This window comes from Haemaphysalis longicornis, unplaced genomic scaffold (genome assembly GCF_048455015.1).
Source record: "Haemaphysalis longicornis isolate Haplotype H1 unplaced genomic scaffold, Haemaphysalis longicornis Haplotype H1 scaffold_1, whole genome shotgun sequence".
In the NCBI taxonomy this organism is placed as follows: domain Eukaryota; kingdom Metazoa; phylum Arthropoda; class Arachnida; order Ixodida; family Ixodidae; genus Haemaphysalis; species Haemaphysalis longicornis.
The window spans coordinates 480,526,582-480,542,772 of NW_027526203.1; the positions used below are offsets into that span (position 1 = coordinate 480,526,582).

Genomic DNA, 16,191 nt, shown 5'->3' on the forward strand with positions numbered 1-16,191 from the left:
TAACGGGTGGTTCACGAAGCAGCATTATATGTATATTTAACCTTCCATATTCTAAAACTTCCAAATTGTCGGCATACATATAAAAAATGATGACCCCATCACCAAAAAGTAATGGCTGCGATTCACTAGACACAAAGCTGGTCTTTCAACTGCAAGCAGTTTCATTTAAAGCACTTCGATGATTACCGAAATTTCAGTGCATTCCCTTCCGAGTCCTCCTCTCTTACCGCCACCTGTTTTCTCATCCTCTTCTCGCTCTGCATCCGCTGTTACCCTCACTCTGTATATCTCGTTCCCTCCTCCCCCCCCCCATATACTCCCCATCCCCTCAGCAATGTTATACCCGAAAATTCCCAGTGGGTCAGTAACCCACTAGTAAGCAGGCTAACTAGTAACATTTCTGGCTGATTCGAATGACAGACGAAAACTTTCGTGTTTTGGTAGCCTAAGAAAGGTCGTCTTAAAAATAATATATCGGGCACTTCTGTATCTCGTAAAGCCGATGAAGAGACTTTAATATCTCGGTCCCCTCCATTGTTTCTAATGGTAAAGAGCACGTCAGCTTATTGGCCATGTCTGTTTAGTGCTGCACTTGCGAGAAAATGTAGAAAGCATAAAAACCGGTACGTTTGCCTCGTCGCTTCCGCTTATGAACGGCCGCCACAGGCTGTTGGCCTCAACAAGTGCGTCTACAACCTCACGTAGCAAAGAATACATATCAGTGAAGCTATTGCGAGGGGCGTGGAAGGAAGCACGAAAAAGACGAGAGCTCCTGGGTTTTGAGGCGGTATACATCTGAGGTAAGTCGATCGCGCGTCTTTCGCCGCTACTTCGGCGCGTACTGTGTGGCCACCATTGTTGGCTTAGGAAGACGCAGGAGTGAGCGATCGCGGACTCTGCGGCAAAGTTTGTCTCAAAGACGAGCTGGTTTACGAGCACAAAATAGACGCTTGCCTTTTCCTTCTTTTTCTTTATGCACAGTGAGTGAGGGTTGATGCGATTTAGTCGGGGTGCCGTGAGCTGCTATTTCGCCCTCTCTTTGCTTGGGGCAAGAACCGCACTCATAATATTTGCGCAGATATCCACTCCGATTGTAACAATATAGCGGTCATAACAAAACAAATCGCAGCGCCGTTTAGATTGCCTTTTGATGACCAAGAGGTGAGAGCTGAGGGTGGTTCAGTGCATGCGTTTCGGACACGCTGCTGTAAGGCATAAGACAGTGAGGGAGATCATACACACTAAACTTTTTTACACCCTTTTAGCCAAAAAAGGGTGTAGCAAGGGTGAAAAAAGGGTGTTGGGAGGCCTTTACACCCTCTTTCTTGAATCTCAACACCCTTTTCCTAGCTCTACACCCTCTTTGTGTGAAAAAAAGGGTGTTGATCAACTTCAACACCCTTGGTTTTTCTTAGGGTGTTGAAAGGGTGTGGAAAAGGTGTTCAGCTCTTCATTTAGTAAGGCCATGCTTGGATGCATAATAGCACTGTAAAGAACAAGACATCCCCTCATATACTCCTCTACTCGCAAGAAGTTTTCAAACGCAAAAAAAAATAATTGCTAGTATGCAATGATCGTTCGTTTCCATATGCGGTGCACCTCATTCCCCAACTTTAGCTTTGGCACGTGAAACACAAATTTCAACCTTCAAAATTAAAAAAGACTATAGTCGTGCGGCGAAAAGGGTGTTTACCGACTGCAACACGTTTGGCTTTCTGAAGGGTGTTGAAACAGTGTGAAATAGGTGTTCAGTTGCAAAGAAAGAACAGCGAAGCTTGGAGTCGACCTAGTTTCTTCCGGTGTTGCTAAGGTTTGTTATGTTTGCTTTTACTAAGCTTTGCAATGTTCTTGATAAGCTAGGATGACCGCTGAGGGGCGAGGCCAAGTTTAACCAGATTTTACAAGGCTGTTCCAGTCTGCCCCCTCCCGCTCCCCCCCCCCCCCCCCCACTGCCAAGGGATCCAAGGGGAAACAAGCTAGGTCGGCCCCCAGCTATGCTGTTTCTCCAGCTTTGCACCACTACTGCAAGCTTCGCCAATTTTTTTTTGCCTTTTAGAATCCAAAAAAACTAGTACCTTTGAAATGGTATAGTAAGAGGTGCGCATACACATGCGCCCCTTGTCCTCACACTCTAACAAGCTCGAAAGCCGCGGCTTCAATGTTATAATACCCTATCTGCGGTGGTGCACCATTTACGAGTGCAGCAGTTCTTTTTCTTTGTATTTTTTGCTAACGCCCCAGAAAATAGTTCAAGCTCAAAGAGCTCCACTGGTAATAGACTATGCCAGTTCATATTGCTTTAAACATGGTGAGGTACAAAACACCCACCGCTTATAGAAAATGTTCTGTCCATCCATGTAAACAGGTACAAAAGGCCTCCAAAGTTGGAGGTCTCTTCACATTTTGTCTTAGTTGTCGGTCTTTTCTTACACCCTGTTTCTTTACGCCCTTTTTTTTAGTTTCGAACACCCTAATTTGTAGCTTTACGCCCTTCTGGGAAAAAGGGTGTTGAAATAGTGAACACCCTTTTTGAAGGGTGTTGAGGTGGCGGGGAAGATTTGTTTGGTATTTAATAAAATTCTATAAGTAATGAAACACAAAAACCACGTCGTAATTAAAAAGCTTTTGGAAATCTGCATGTTGATTTGTGTAGTCTCATAGTAAAATCCATACTTCAAAACTTAGCGCTAAAATATCTGTTTTTCGCGGCAAGCCCACCGATTCGATTGGGGTTTTTTCCTCTGCTGGATATAAAGTCAAGAACAGCACATGTACTACTAAGTAAGTGTGGTCTCCCTGTACCGTTTGCATCCCGTTGGTTTTCTTACTGAATTCCTTTGTGTGCCAACTGTAACTTGTGCGTATTGGATGCTTGTGTTGAATGCTGCGCGCTTCGCCGATTCACATTGCCACTGCGCTTGCCGGATGCTCAACACCCTTTTTTTAGGGTGTTGAGCATCCTCAACACCCTTTAAGGGTGTTGAGATCAACGCCCTTTTTTCATCCGTACACTTTTTTTTTGCCAAAACACCTTTTAAGGGTGTTAGCCATGGGACAAGATTTTTACACCCTTTTCGGCCAAAAAGGGTGTAAAAAAGTTTAGTGTGTACATTGTTAAGGCGGATGGAGGCAAAAGCGACGAAAAAATGGAATATTTTATTATGGTGCCAAAATATGCTACCATTCTTTAAAAATTCCCCACAAAGTAGCATCCTCCGATGCGCACCTGAAGTCATTTAAAAATGGCGCCAAACACGCCCCCATGTGGCCCCGCCTAGTCACTGCAAGTTATTGGGAGGGACAGTAGTATTTCCCTGGGTATTTGTTTTTTTAAAAACGCGTATTAACGTTTACTTTGGTATGTACGTAGAAATATAGCATTTAGTTACTTCAATTTTTCTGTAGTTCAGTACATGCCGCAATGGCGCTGCTGTGCGAAACGTTTTTTGTTTATGTTTCGTCGACCGTCTATCTGTTTATGCTCACGCAATTCGTTTCTTTTTTCAGATTAGAGCGATCTTTCACGACAGAAGTGCACTGTGCTAGTAGCACTGCCTCGCTTTTCTCTGAATCTGCGCCAGAAACGACAATTTGAAAAAAAAAAAAATGAAACGGAAACTTTGAAGTGGCACTTCTCAAAACACAATTTCCGAATTACCGAAGGAACATTTTCTCTTCAACCATTCAGGTTTATGAAACAATTTTTTGTGAGTTGTTTCTCAATGATAGATACAGGCGTACACCCTGAACCAAAATAAATATGTTGTCTCATGAATTTATTTTTTATCCACACTTTCGAGAATGATTCAAATTTGATCTTATGCTATGCAAATATTGGTTCAGAAAAAAAAAACCTGAAGTATTTAACACAAATAGAAAATGTTTCAGCTTCGTGCCTGTAAAAACATTTCTGAGAGGGTTCCTTAAGCCGCGAAGAACAACTAAAATAACTGGCGAATTTTATTTTAAGAACAGTTGACTATTTCGATATGAAATTTAGCGCACAGTTAGTAGACAGATATTATAAACACCATCCCAAATTTCAAATTGATTGCTCAAAAAGCGGCGAAGTTAGCTGCACACGTAGTTGGACACCTACGTCCACTATCCATCCTTTATCCAGGGGCTATGAAGACAAAATAAAAGTTTGGTTCATTAGGAAGTCTGATTTGTCCCGACAACAATGACACCAGTTTTATCGCAAATTAAAAAAATAATAATGGAGATATTAAAGAAAACATGTGAAGCAGTGGCGATTGCCTAGCCACTTTCCGGCCACTTTTCTATGACGTCACATAATCTTGTTTGTGCGATTGACGGCCACCGAACTACGTAACTGGAACATTGTTGTGTGACCTTTAATTCCGTTTACTCGCATCACTTGGATGTTAACGTGCAGTTAAGGAACTCAAAAATTACGTTTTCAGTGCTAGCCCATATGGCGTCACTCCTGTCACTGTAGCGCAAAATTTGAAACTCCTCAGAACTTCTCGCGTTTTTTCGGTTAAAAACTCTTTCGTGGCTGGAATGGAGCTGAATAAGGTACTGGAACCTCGTTCTTTCAAATTAAACAAAGTTGTATTTTGTTTTCATGGCCCCTTTAAAGAAGGGGAACAGTAACAACTACTGTCTCGCAAATACGGACTCAAAAAAGTTGTTTGGAAAAGGAGATAGAAGATATGTTAGGGCAAGGGTGGAGGAGGAGTGCACATGAATAATGGACCCAGAAGGAAGATGGAAAAGAGAGAAAAAGAAGTGACGTGGCATTGCTAAAGCCAAGACGTTAAAACAGTGCTGGGCAAAGAAAGCCAGAAAAAGGTCATGACTTTCTCTGTAGAGTCGCGCACTAGAGTGGAGTGCGAAACATTCGCAGGCCAAGTGCGCGCAGGCATTCGTGCAGTATGGTATGAGGAAGTGGCGAGGGAATTTACCTCCGTAGAGGTAATCCTCGATAACTTCCGAGCGCATGGGAGGTAGGAAGTGCATGTCTGCAAAGGGGGAAGAGGCGACAACATTCACACACAGTGCATGGAACATCAAACGGGAGTCTGCCAGAAGCAACGGACAGAGGCATGACACACAAAACATGGACACAATGCGCTCTACAGTAAGCTAGAGAAATTGGGTGGGGGAGGAAGAAACTGTGGTGCCCATGGCAGTGGCTCCTCCAACAGAGCTCATAGGCTGTCCTCTGCAGAGTTGAGGACGAGTCAACTCCCGACCACGCGACCCAAGGTCTCTGGTTGATCGTGCACGAAGCGTGGCGAAAACAAGCGTGTGGCATGCTAGGAAGCGCTGTTGATGCACACGGAGTGGACACACTGGCACGTAGAAGGCAAGGAGCTACTTGTTCTATGCATGATGCGGTGCACGCAACAGGCAGTGTGCAGATGCATAATTTAAGCGGCAATTGTAGCAGCGCCAAATGGTCTTTTCCTTGAGCTGCGCGTGTGCTTGGTCGTCCTCCTTTCCACCAATGTTGAGCATGATAGAAAAGAAAGGCGCCTGTGAGGATTTGGCCGCAGAATGAGTCTAACTGGGTAAGTTTTGAGAACGTTGGATTTGCGATAATTATTAGTACTTACTCGCTTGTTAGTATTTACTCGCATGATGAGCACACTCACGTAATTACGGCCCCACCTCATTAACCACAAAATGTTGAATTTTTTAATCCTCCCATGCATAAAACGCAACCTCCATTCCCGATCGTAAAAAAATTCACTCAAACGCAGCGTTTTAAGAGAAGCTGCCCTCGCGTCGTAGTCTGCTGGAAAACGGCAAATGCCACCATTTAATCCCACGGAGGGCGGCGATGCCTGGAATACAAATTCCTTCGACGCCGAGACCCCATGACTTTCGCCTTGAGCGCTGACAGCGTTGACAACTCCGCATCTATCGTCTATAGATATTCCCGTCCTGCAAAACGGCTCCTGCAAAGCACGTCCTGCAAACTAAACTCCTGCAAACTCTTGCGCTCGGGTGACTTTGGCCTCTCTTCCGTTTAGGTTTTAGGGAAAACGGAACGGGCGCCTCGCGGGACCCGCTTCGCAGGACGGCGCAGAGTGAATAAGGTCGTGACGAGTTTTCGTTGAATGGATTCGCGGCCGAGCACTGGGCACGCAGATCTGGGGCGGAATCAGACTCAGTTCTGTCCATTTCATGCCCGTTTCAAAGTGTCCAGTTGGAGCGATCCCTGCGTGGCTGAATGCAGACGACCGGCTGGACGCAGCGCAAGGGAGGCGGGGCGTCGGTTTCTGCGCATGTCATTGGTCAGACGCTTCGCAAGTGCAACAACGTCACGGTTGAAATGGACGCGAAATGGACATTTTCGAAACGGACACAACTCAGAATTGCGCCCCATGCTCGCCAGACTAGCGTTGGTTGCCTCCACAAATTCCGTGCCATTGTCTAGCCCAAGGCATCGGCCAGCTGTTGCCCCGCACGTGTCGAACCTGGCCTTTCGTCGACCGCGGGCTCGTTGTTGGGCTCCGGCACTGAGTCGCGGAACAGAGGCACACGCGCGGGAGCCTCTGGCACCAGCTGGTGCATGCGCAGCTTGCGGCAGTACACGGAGGCGGCCTCGGGCTCCAAGGCGATGATCAGCTGCTCCGGGAAGTCCGGGCACCCGATGCCGGCCTGCATAGACGGCCGCAGGGGCAATGTCGTGTGCTACTGAATATTCTGCTCTCTTGTCGGCAGTAGAAACAACAGCGCAGCAACCTTGTGCCGTGACCGTAGCAAATAAGCGAAGGAGAGGGCGAAGCTGGGCGAGGTGCACTCTTGCGCCTATTTGTCCCTTGCGCTGTTTTAATCCTACATAAGCGAAGCCTGACGCCCACGTACCCGAGATGATCGATCCTCTCCCAAGCTTGAATAGGTGCAGCTACAATGCGACACCAGATGTGCGCTTCTGCCTTTACAGAGCTTGGCCTTCCAGAACTCTGTGATTGCACGTGGAATCACGTTGCTTCAATGAGCAATTAACCTACCGTGACCAGAGGTATACTCGTGATTATACGAAATCATTTGCTCTCTTTGCTCTCTTCTCTGCACATGTAAGCTATCTTGGCAATCGCCGTTTGGCTGAGTACACATATCCAAGTTTTCGTGGCTTGCTTCAAATTTTTGAAAGAACTATAGGCTCTCACAAGGGCGATACTTTTTTGTAGTTTTTGTAGGTGAACTATGGCACTACACTTGCACAGCTGAAAGCACAGATTCATGTTTTGATACTTGCCAGGCGTGCCTAGCAAAATTAGAACCTATTAAGGGATCTAACTTTTACGAGCGCCTAAATTTTGCGCATTTCTCGGATAAATGTGTCTGGCCACCAATTCGGAGAATATTTCCGCTTTCAAAACAAAAGTATTCGTCGACCGTTTTATTCTAACAATCATTACTAAGGAAAAACGTATTTTAGACCTTTTCGCGTGATTTTAATGCATACAGTTTGGAATATATGCAATGGCAGCACTATACAAAAATGCCACGTATAGAAAACAACGTTTGCAGAATGAATATTACTTACCACCATCAACAGCATGACAACATCAATAGCCACTTCGTTTCCGCTTGATTGGGTGCGTGTAGAGTTCAGTATGTTCACGACAGCTCACTTTTGCTGCTTCAACACGACTTTCTGTCACCCTGTCCTTTGAAGGGGCACCAAAGGCTGAGTGTTGTTTTTCTGGTACAACTGAGGGTCTACACTTTTAGAGTGTTTTTCTGCTTTTCTTTGATGAAAAACGGTGCTTTGTATGTCTAAAAATAAATAATTAAAACTGCCATTATTTTCTGTCTCTTGTTTCCCTCCCGTGTCCCTGTGACGCTGAAGAGCGCGTTGCACAAGACGCATGCGCAGACGGGCCACCTAACAAGTCCAGGAAGAGTCGCAGAAAATACTTGCGCGAATATGCAGCATGGTGGCAAGTATAACACTAAATATGGGACAGGTCACGCATGCGCCGATTGCGCCAGTAATCTCGGACTTTTGCCGCACACTGGTTGGTACACACATGCCGACAGAAAAAGGGACGATTAATAGCTATCGCGTTCACACGAATGGATCTGCTGGCTTTGCTGGCGTAACAGCTATAGGCAAAAAAAAAAATTGGCCGCAATCGAAACTGCGCTTACCGCTAGTTATAATGAGCGAACTTGTTAAATAATGTTTAAAAGAAACATACGTGCTCCGCAGGAATTCTGCTACATTTAATTCTTGCGTTTGTTTTGTGTTTGTTTTGTGCAGGGACCGGTCAGTCGACAGGGTTGTGGAAGGTGGCTGGTGAGTGGATGCCACTAAGCTATTTTAGGGGCCTTAGATGCCACTGGCCACAAGCGCCGCATGAATGTCATTCTCCAAAACAAAGTTCCTCTCTGCGCTCTTTTCCACCGCGCTGCGACGTTATGCAAAAGAAAGCATTGCCTTCCCGCCATGACGACAAAACAGGAACGACGAGAGCCGCGCAGTGGAGTTGGAAAAGTGAAGCTTGACTTGCGGACAAACAAGGTTTTGTTCCTTTATTGTTCGTAATATTCCAATATCCTAAAAAAAACTTTGAATATTCGGAACGGTAGAGGTGCGCTGCGAATGGAATAGACGGCGCTATTGGCGAAAGATTACCTTATATGCAGCGGCGCGCATGAACTGCTTGGCCGGCTGGCGCCAGATGGCCGGCACAGTGACCACCCAGCGCACGTCGTCCGGCAGGATGGTGGTGGCCGACTGCTCGCTCAGCTCCTTCAGCGCCTGGTCGCGGAAGTAGCGCAGGGCGTGCGCGAACACCGTCAGTGCCGGCATGGGCCGCCCGTTGGCCGCGCGGATCTCCGTGGCTCGGCTCAGGTTCTGCAGGCAACCGATCGGGAACAGTTGTTTCTTTTTCGCTCCTTATTCGTCGGGCTGGTTCGATTCGCTTTACGAAAGGTGAGCACCGACTGAAGGCAAACACGCACACTGCGTCAAGCGACTAAATCGATCCCATTCACGGAATGGCTGAACCGATACACAATTCTTTCCATGGCTAGCAGTATAAGTAAAGCCCAGCGGAAGCCCAGCAAAGTCGATAGGAGCTCGAATCAGCCACCCAACGCACTGCACATGGCTAGCGCAGAGGCTTTGCTACTATAGAGATCATAGCCCCTTTATTAAGAAAAAAAGGTGGTTCTTTCTGCCATGCACCATCAGCCAAAGTCAGAGCGCAAAATTCAAACTGATTCGACCGTTTCGGAATGGCGCAATCGGACGTCGACTCATGAAGGTTCGATTCCGACCACAGGACGCATTTTTTTCTTGAGGCGCTTGATGTGCCTTCACTTATCATCCTCATCGTTTTGTGAAGCCCATTGGGTAAAGTTGACTTTCCGGCAGTGCGTTTTGTTGACGGGACAGTCGCCATCAGTGGGACAAAGAAAGCGTCGCTTCAATATAGCGTTGTGACTGGTCGGCAGTTAAGGCAACGAACGGCACGGCTAGCGCACATGGAGCCCGGAGGACGCCGACCAATGCCGCCGCCTACAGCGTCTATCGGCTATACTCGTTACGAGGCAGGGAGATGCGCCGAGTGTGAATTTTTACCAAATGAAAGCGCATGGTATTTCCTGGGTAGAAGCGCAAGCACGAGAAACACATACCACTGAGGAGTAAAATATTCCTTTTAGCAGTGTTCACAACTTACCAGTTGGAAGCTGTGCTAATGAATTTCTCATAGCAGTCCCACCGATATATGTTGCCATATCGTTGCCTCATCCGGAAGCTTGCAAAAAGCTCGCAGGCGCGCATACCTCGTTGCTGTGGAGCGTCATCTTGAACTTCTCAAAGAACATCCAGCGCTTCGCTTCTTGCGCGTCGAGGTCGTGGTAGACGTCGCGCGCCGTGAAGCCGAACGAATGGAACTCTCCGTCCGGGTTCAGCAGCAGCGTGGTCGGCGTCTTCTGGTTCACCACGCCCGGGTCGCCACCTGCGCAACGGCAGCTGTGGTTCCCGTGGCCGAAGTTTCTATTCGCTCGTGCTCCGGCTACGAGGAGGGACGCATGGGGGCCGAACGTATGTAATTCTCGTTACGAGCACCGATATCTCAAACACGCGAACATGTACATACCTGCATGTTCCACCAAATTGCGGGAGGCAGGAGGGAGGTGCTGAGGATCAAATTGAATGAACGCAAACCCCACACACGGTATATACTTCAAACTTACAGAAAAAGGGAAACACTCAGTTTGCGAGCGCATGACAAAACGCTCGTTTTCGCCGTATTCAGAATACTATTTTTTTTGTTTTTGTGCTGCCCACTACATGCGTCATCCATTTGCAAATCACTCGGACACATATAGTGCCCGAAGCGATCGTAAATATTTCGTTATCGCCAGCGAAGATCCCAAAAAGATGGTTCTCGGCAGTGACTTGGAGATAAATTATAAGTAAAGAAAACAAAAGCAGCCCAACCTGGAGCTTTGCCTCGCCCACAGTAGTGGAATGACATCTGGCCCATGACAAAAAAAAAAGAAATAGTATCTACCATACAAAGAACTTTTTCAGTTGCCAAAGCACGTCCTGAGCGACGTGCAGCGCTTCGACTTCGTCTACCTGAAGAGGCTGACCTATCCCACCCGGTTTTAATCGGTGGGCAACGGTCATACTCCGACGTATTCGGACGAACACTGCCGTAACGCCACACATCATGGCACGCTTCCCTCTACATCCCGGCGACGGTACCTGCAAACAGTGCGGATCACCTCACAGCAACAAGTCGCTGACCTTGACCATCTGCTATGGAGCTGCCCTGCCTTGAAGGAGTAGAGAAACCGCGCACATGTTCTCATTCCTCCGCAAGTCAGGCCACAAACGCTGCGGGAGTGGACCCATCCCGACGGGTCTACAGAACACAGGAAGATGGTCCTCGGCTCTCTTCTCGTATATGTTCTAGAAGCCGCCATACAGGACCACATTTAGTCGGTACACTTACTGCCCCCCCTCTTCCTCCAACTCCCTTCCCCCATCTCCCCCTCCGGCGATGACAAAGGTCAAGGCACGGAGTGTAATATAGGATTAATAAATACATATTACAACAACGACAAGAGCTTTTCCAGGAAGGTCAGAAAACAATTCTGCATATCCAGCCCTTTCCGCCGTGAGGCCGCCCTGGCTGTACCATCAGGTGACGGACAATAAGCCTCTGACAAGGCTATACGTCTGTACCTCGGGCCTTCACCAACCTCCAGATGCCGTCCTTCATGTCCCTGATTGGGCTCCTGAGACGCAAACGTTGGTTGTCCAGGCTTTTGTGGACGCCAGGGCCGACGACTGCTCCGTCACCACGGCCTGGACGTGTCCCTCTTACCCTGCCCTAAATCAAAGCTGCGCGTACGAGACACTTCGTGCACTCCCAAGCCTGCTAGCAGAACTTACTGCCATTCGGGATGGTCTGAAGGCGCTTGCATCGACATTGATGGGGACAAGCTGGAACTTTATACTTACTCAACGGCAGCGATTAGGGATTTGCGTCGCGTTGAGCTTTCTACAAGCCAGGCCGCACGCATTGAAGAGATTATGAACACTTATCCATGTCCTGTCCACCTTTTGTGGATTCGCCGGGACATGCTTTCTGCCCACACAGCCGCGGATCGCGCCTGCCACAGAGACCTCCCAAGGCCATTACCACTTCTTCCAGTATCTACCATAGAAGAACTGCTGGTGGAAAAGGAAGCCCTCCGTCGCGCCACGTGTGCTTTACTTCCACCACGTGGAACTGACCTCCCCAGTAAGCTCGCCCGTCGGGAGGAGGTCGTGCTGCGGAGGCTTCGGGTTGGGGTGGCGTTATCCCCAGCAGTTACCCACGCTTGGCCTGCCCGTTATTACGCGCCGTTTGCGGACTCTTGCCCCTTCTGTGTGCTTTCTGCGTCAGAAGCTGATGTTGAACACTCGCTGTGAACTTGCCCTGGTGTTTGAGGCGCCCGAACGCAACACCTCCGAGGCACAGGGCTTCATCCTGGGAGACCCCCAGATCTCAAGTGCGGGATATGGGGGCCCCAGCACCGATCTCTTGGATTTTTGCGCGTTACGGGTGCAGTGTTGTACACATGAAAACTTTTTCTTATGCCGTTGGGCAATCTCTCGCAAGGAAAAAATATCGAGAACAGAAAGTTTCGTGGTTAACAAATGGTGATCGGAAACAAAAATATAATACAATGACATTATTCAAAGAGGGTCAAACCAGGCGAACGAGAACTGAAGCGGTTACAAATTGCCTATTCCCGTACCGATGCTTGAGACCACACGTGGTGCACTTTTTACTGCCACCTATCCTTAGCCCAATTAAGGTGAACGTCTCGCTTTGCTGCACATTAAAATTTGCTGAGTGTTACTCGAGGGAACGGAAGCGTGCGTTGGCTCAATATCCCGAAATTCGAGCCTTGAGTGGCTTCTTATTGGTGTCGTTTGGTCAGCATTGCATAACTGAAGCTCTAGTCTATTACCGCGAGTCCCCGATGCACCGCTGACTTGTGACAGTCTCCGTTGCACCATAGCCACAGCGCAGACCGCATCTTTCAAACCGTATAGTAGCCCTCGTCGTCAGCCTACGTCGCTCGTTTGATGGGCTGGTCACAGATGTGCATTGTGGTGAAGCAGATCCACGGGAACTACTGAGAGTGTTAAGCATAGGTCAGTGCCTCCTAGGTAAGAGGAAGCCTGCTTGCAGGGCCATCAACCGGAGGCCATTTTGCCGACACGACCGGCCAAGTTTACAAGTCCACCACACGGAGGCCTATAGCCAATCGCATGGTCGGGATGTTGGCGTAAGCATTCGGGTTTGTTTCTGGCGCGGTGTCATGTCAGGCCGGCGCACAGTCTAGAATTACGGCTCAAATGTAGTTAGTCAGGTTGTTCCGTGCGTGCACGTTCACGGGCAGTCACGAGAAGCGTGTACTGTGTGTACGATTCGAAGGGCAGGATGTTCCAACAAACCCTTTTTTGGAGAACTGAGCCGGTGTACGAATGGCGCTGCCAAGAGGGACCTTTATTGGGAATGACAAGCCTCCCCGGAAAGTGGGCCGCGGGGCATCAAAGCGCCCTGGCGGCACCGGAATGCTTCGTACCACGCTTCGTGCACACTTCACTCGCACGCGAAGGCCGCGCCTGCGGGCCCTCGGCGTTGTCCGCGCGTCTCTGGGTGCTTTGCCATCGCCCCCTTTACTGTAAAGGAGGCGATGGCTTTGCAGCCGTGCTCGCGGTCTCGAAGCAATATGGCGGCCTTGCTGGTGCCAGTGCAAGTCATTGCTGCTATAGTATGCCACGAACGCTAGTACACTCGTGAACACTGATGCTATATAAAAGACACTTGGTAACGCAGGCCGTTCGTGCTTCCGTGCGTGGTCGTGCGCAACACTTTGGATAACAACGCACGCATGGAGGAGGCGGATAGTGCGAGTGTATGTGACCGAGTGGGTTGCCCGCACGCGGGCGGGAAGTGTGGCGTTGGGACACCGTAATAGCGGACTCGGTTGGGCGAGATCATTTTCGCCTCTTCCAGCGTAGCCGTTATAAACTTCCCACTGACGGAAGAACGAGATGGAAAAAAGAAAGTGGGACGGGGCCCGGAGGATATATACTCCCGTTCCCAAAGGTATCCGCGTGTTGGTAACGACGCAGAAACTCAAGGTTCGTAAACAATGGCGAGACGCGGGCGCGTAATTGCACCGAATCGCTTCTCCGAAGGCCATACGGCACGCAGCGCAAGCACGCTTCGGAGACTCTCGGCTTGTCTTCTGCGCCGGCTTCAATCGCGGCAGCGGCGACGGAAAGGGCCCTTTCGTTGGGGGAGCTCATTAATGCCCCGCTGGCAGGCCACGCGCTCCCCGCTCTCCACTCGAGGCGGTCTTTTCGGACTAAACGAAACGTATTGAAATGTCTGGGGAGCACGCGCTGATTTTACCACCCACGCTCGCTGTTGTTTCAGGCGGCTCCGAATCAAGGCTGCATCTTAACTACTATATATATACTCTGAGTGATTAGAGGAGACCCGCATCAAGCATTGGCGATTCGTCGCAGGACGAAGCAACGCATTCAGTGGGTGTTGGTTCTGGCTGTAGCAGGAGGCTGGTCCACTTGTGAGCTTAGGCTCTCAGGCTGCCTCTGTGCTTGCTGGGCGCCGGTAAAACGCTTTTTCTCTGGCAATTTTCCGTTCCCAGCGAAGAGAGCGCTGCGCAACAAGTGGAGGGCTTAGCCAACCCGCCGCGGTGGCTCTGTGGCTCAGGCGTTGCGCTGCTGAGCACGAGGTCACGGGTTCGATTCCCGGCCGCAGCGGCCGCTTTTCTGATGGAGGCGAAAAGCAAAAAAATGTCCGTGTGTGCGAGATTTCGACGGACGTTAAAGATCCCCAGGTGGTTCAAATTAATCCGGAGCCCTCCACTGCGGCGCGCCTCATGGCCTGCGTTGCGTCGGCGCGTTAAACCCCACAATCAATCAAGCTGCCACACCTCAATTAGGCTATAAAAAACGTCACTAGTAAAATTTTAAGTTCTTAGTTTTAGGTATATCAGTAGTCGTCACCATATTCAACAATTCCTATCGGCACTCCAAAAACAAAAAAAAAACAACAAAAAAAGACTGCTCGTCTGCAATGATCGCTCGTTTGCATATACGGTGTGTCCCATGCCCCAAGTTCAGCTTTGACACGTGAAATATCAATTTGAACATTTAAAATAAAAAAAAAACTATAGTTGTGTGGCAAAAAGGGTGCTGAACGACGGCAACACGCTTGGCTTTCTGTAGGGTGTTGAAAAAATGTTCAGTTGCCAAAAAAAGAATGGTGCAGCTGCGGGTCCACCTAGTTTCTTCCAGTTCGCTACGTTTTGCTACGTTTTCTAGGCTTTGCGGTGTTCTTGCTAAGCTAGAATAAGCTCTCAGGGGTGAGGCCAAGTTTAAGCGGATTTTACAAGGCTGTTCCAGTGTGTCGCAAACACTGACAGCGGATCCAAGAAGGAAACAAGCTAGGCCGACCCCAAACCATGCTGTTTCTCCAGCCTTGCACCCCCATTGCAAGCTGCGCCAATTATTTTTGCGTTTTAGAATCCAAAAAAGACCAGTACCTTTGAAATGGTGTAGTAAGAGGTGCGTATACGCTTGCGCCTTCTGTGATAACACTCGAACAGGCTACAAAGCCGGCTTCACTGGTATAATGCCTTATCTGCGGTGGTGCACCCTTTACAGGGGGCGCAGTTCGTTTTCTCTGTCTTTTTTTGTTAACGCCACCGAACCTAGTTCAAGGTTAAACAGCTTCACTTGTAATAAATTATGTCAATTTTATGTTGTGTGAGACATCGTGAGGTACAAAACATACTCCGCTTGTAGAAAATGTTTTGTCCACCTGAGTAAACGGGTATGAAATACCTCCAAAGTTGGAGGTCTCTTACACCATTTTTCTTACACCCTTTTTCTTAGTTTCCAACACCCTAATTTGTAGCTTCACATCCTTTTGGGAAAAAGGGTGTTCAACTATTGAACACCCTTCTTGAAGGCTGTTGAGATGGCGGGGAATATTGGTCTGCTAGTTAATAAAATTTTATGACTTATTGAACATAATAACTACCACTCGATTAAAAAGTTTTTGCAAATCCACATGCTTATTTGTATATGCTTACATTAAAATACATAATTCCGAAATTAGCGCTAAAATATCTTATTTTTGCGACAAGCCCACCGACTCTATCGGAGGACTTTCCTCTGCTGGCTGTAAAAGCAAGAAGAGCAGATGTATTTCCAAGTATGCATGTACTCGCAGTCCCCATGCATTTCGCCACCCTTTTCTCGACCGAGAACGCGTCGTGGGATGCACAGGATTTTGAGGACAATTAAGCTTAGTGCGTTTTGTGGGGTGCTGCCGTGTGTGCCAGATCACCTTGTTGATTCGCTGTGTGCTCCCGTGGATGCTGACGAGCTCGGCGAGTGTGTTAAAAAATTTTGGTGCGTCGCCGCCTGGGCCTGACGGGATTCCTGCTGGCTTTTACAAGAGGTTTTTCCCGGCTATTCAGGGTGCGCTCCTGGAGATGGTGAACGGCTTTTTTTCTCCACAGAGTAAGGCCTGAATCCTTCCGTGAGGGTCGCGTAATCTTGATTGCGAAGCCAGGCGGGGACCTTACGCAGCCCCAGGCGTATCGACCGATCACACTCCTCAACACGGACTACAAGATCGTAGC

At 48.6% G+C, this 16,191-nt stretch overlaps 1 protein-coding gene across 6 annotated transcripts in view; it reads right to left on the reverse strand.

The window, feature by feature from the left end:
* Positions 1 to 16,191, reverse strand: part of LOC144156338 (heat shock 70 kDa protein 12A-like) — a 234,669-nt gene that overhangs the window by 21,672 nt on the left and 196,806 nt on the right. For 5 of the 6 annotated variants that reach the window (XM_077688328.1, XM_077688330.1, XM_077688332.1 and 2 more), the window contains 4 exons: positions 9,781 to 9,956; positions 8,624 to 8,845; positions 6,453 to 6,636; positions 4,932 to 4,988 (listed from right to left, as the gene is read on the reverse strand). In XM_077688328.1, the coding sequence (XP_077544454.1) occupies positions 4,932 to 4,988; positions 6,453 to 6,636; positions 8,624 to 8,845; positions 9,781 to 9,956 (639 nt within the window). The remainder of the gene's footprint in view (positions 1 to 4,931; positions 4,989 to 6,452; positions 6,637 to 8,623; positions 8,846 to 9,780; positions 9,957 to 16,191) is intronic. The other variant, XM_077688331.1, reaches the window with a different exon arrangement.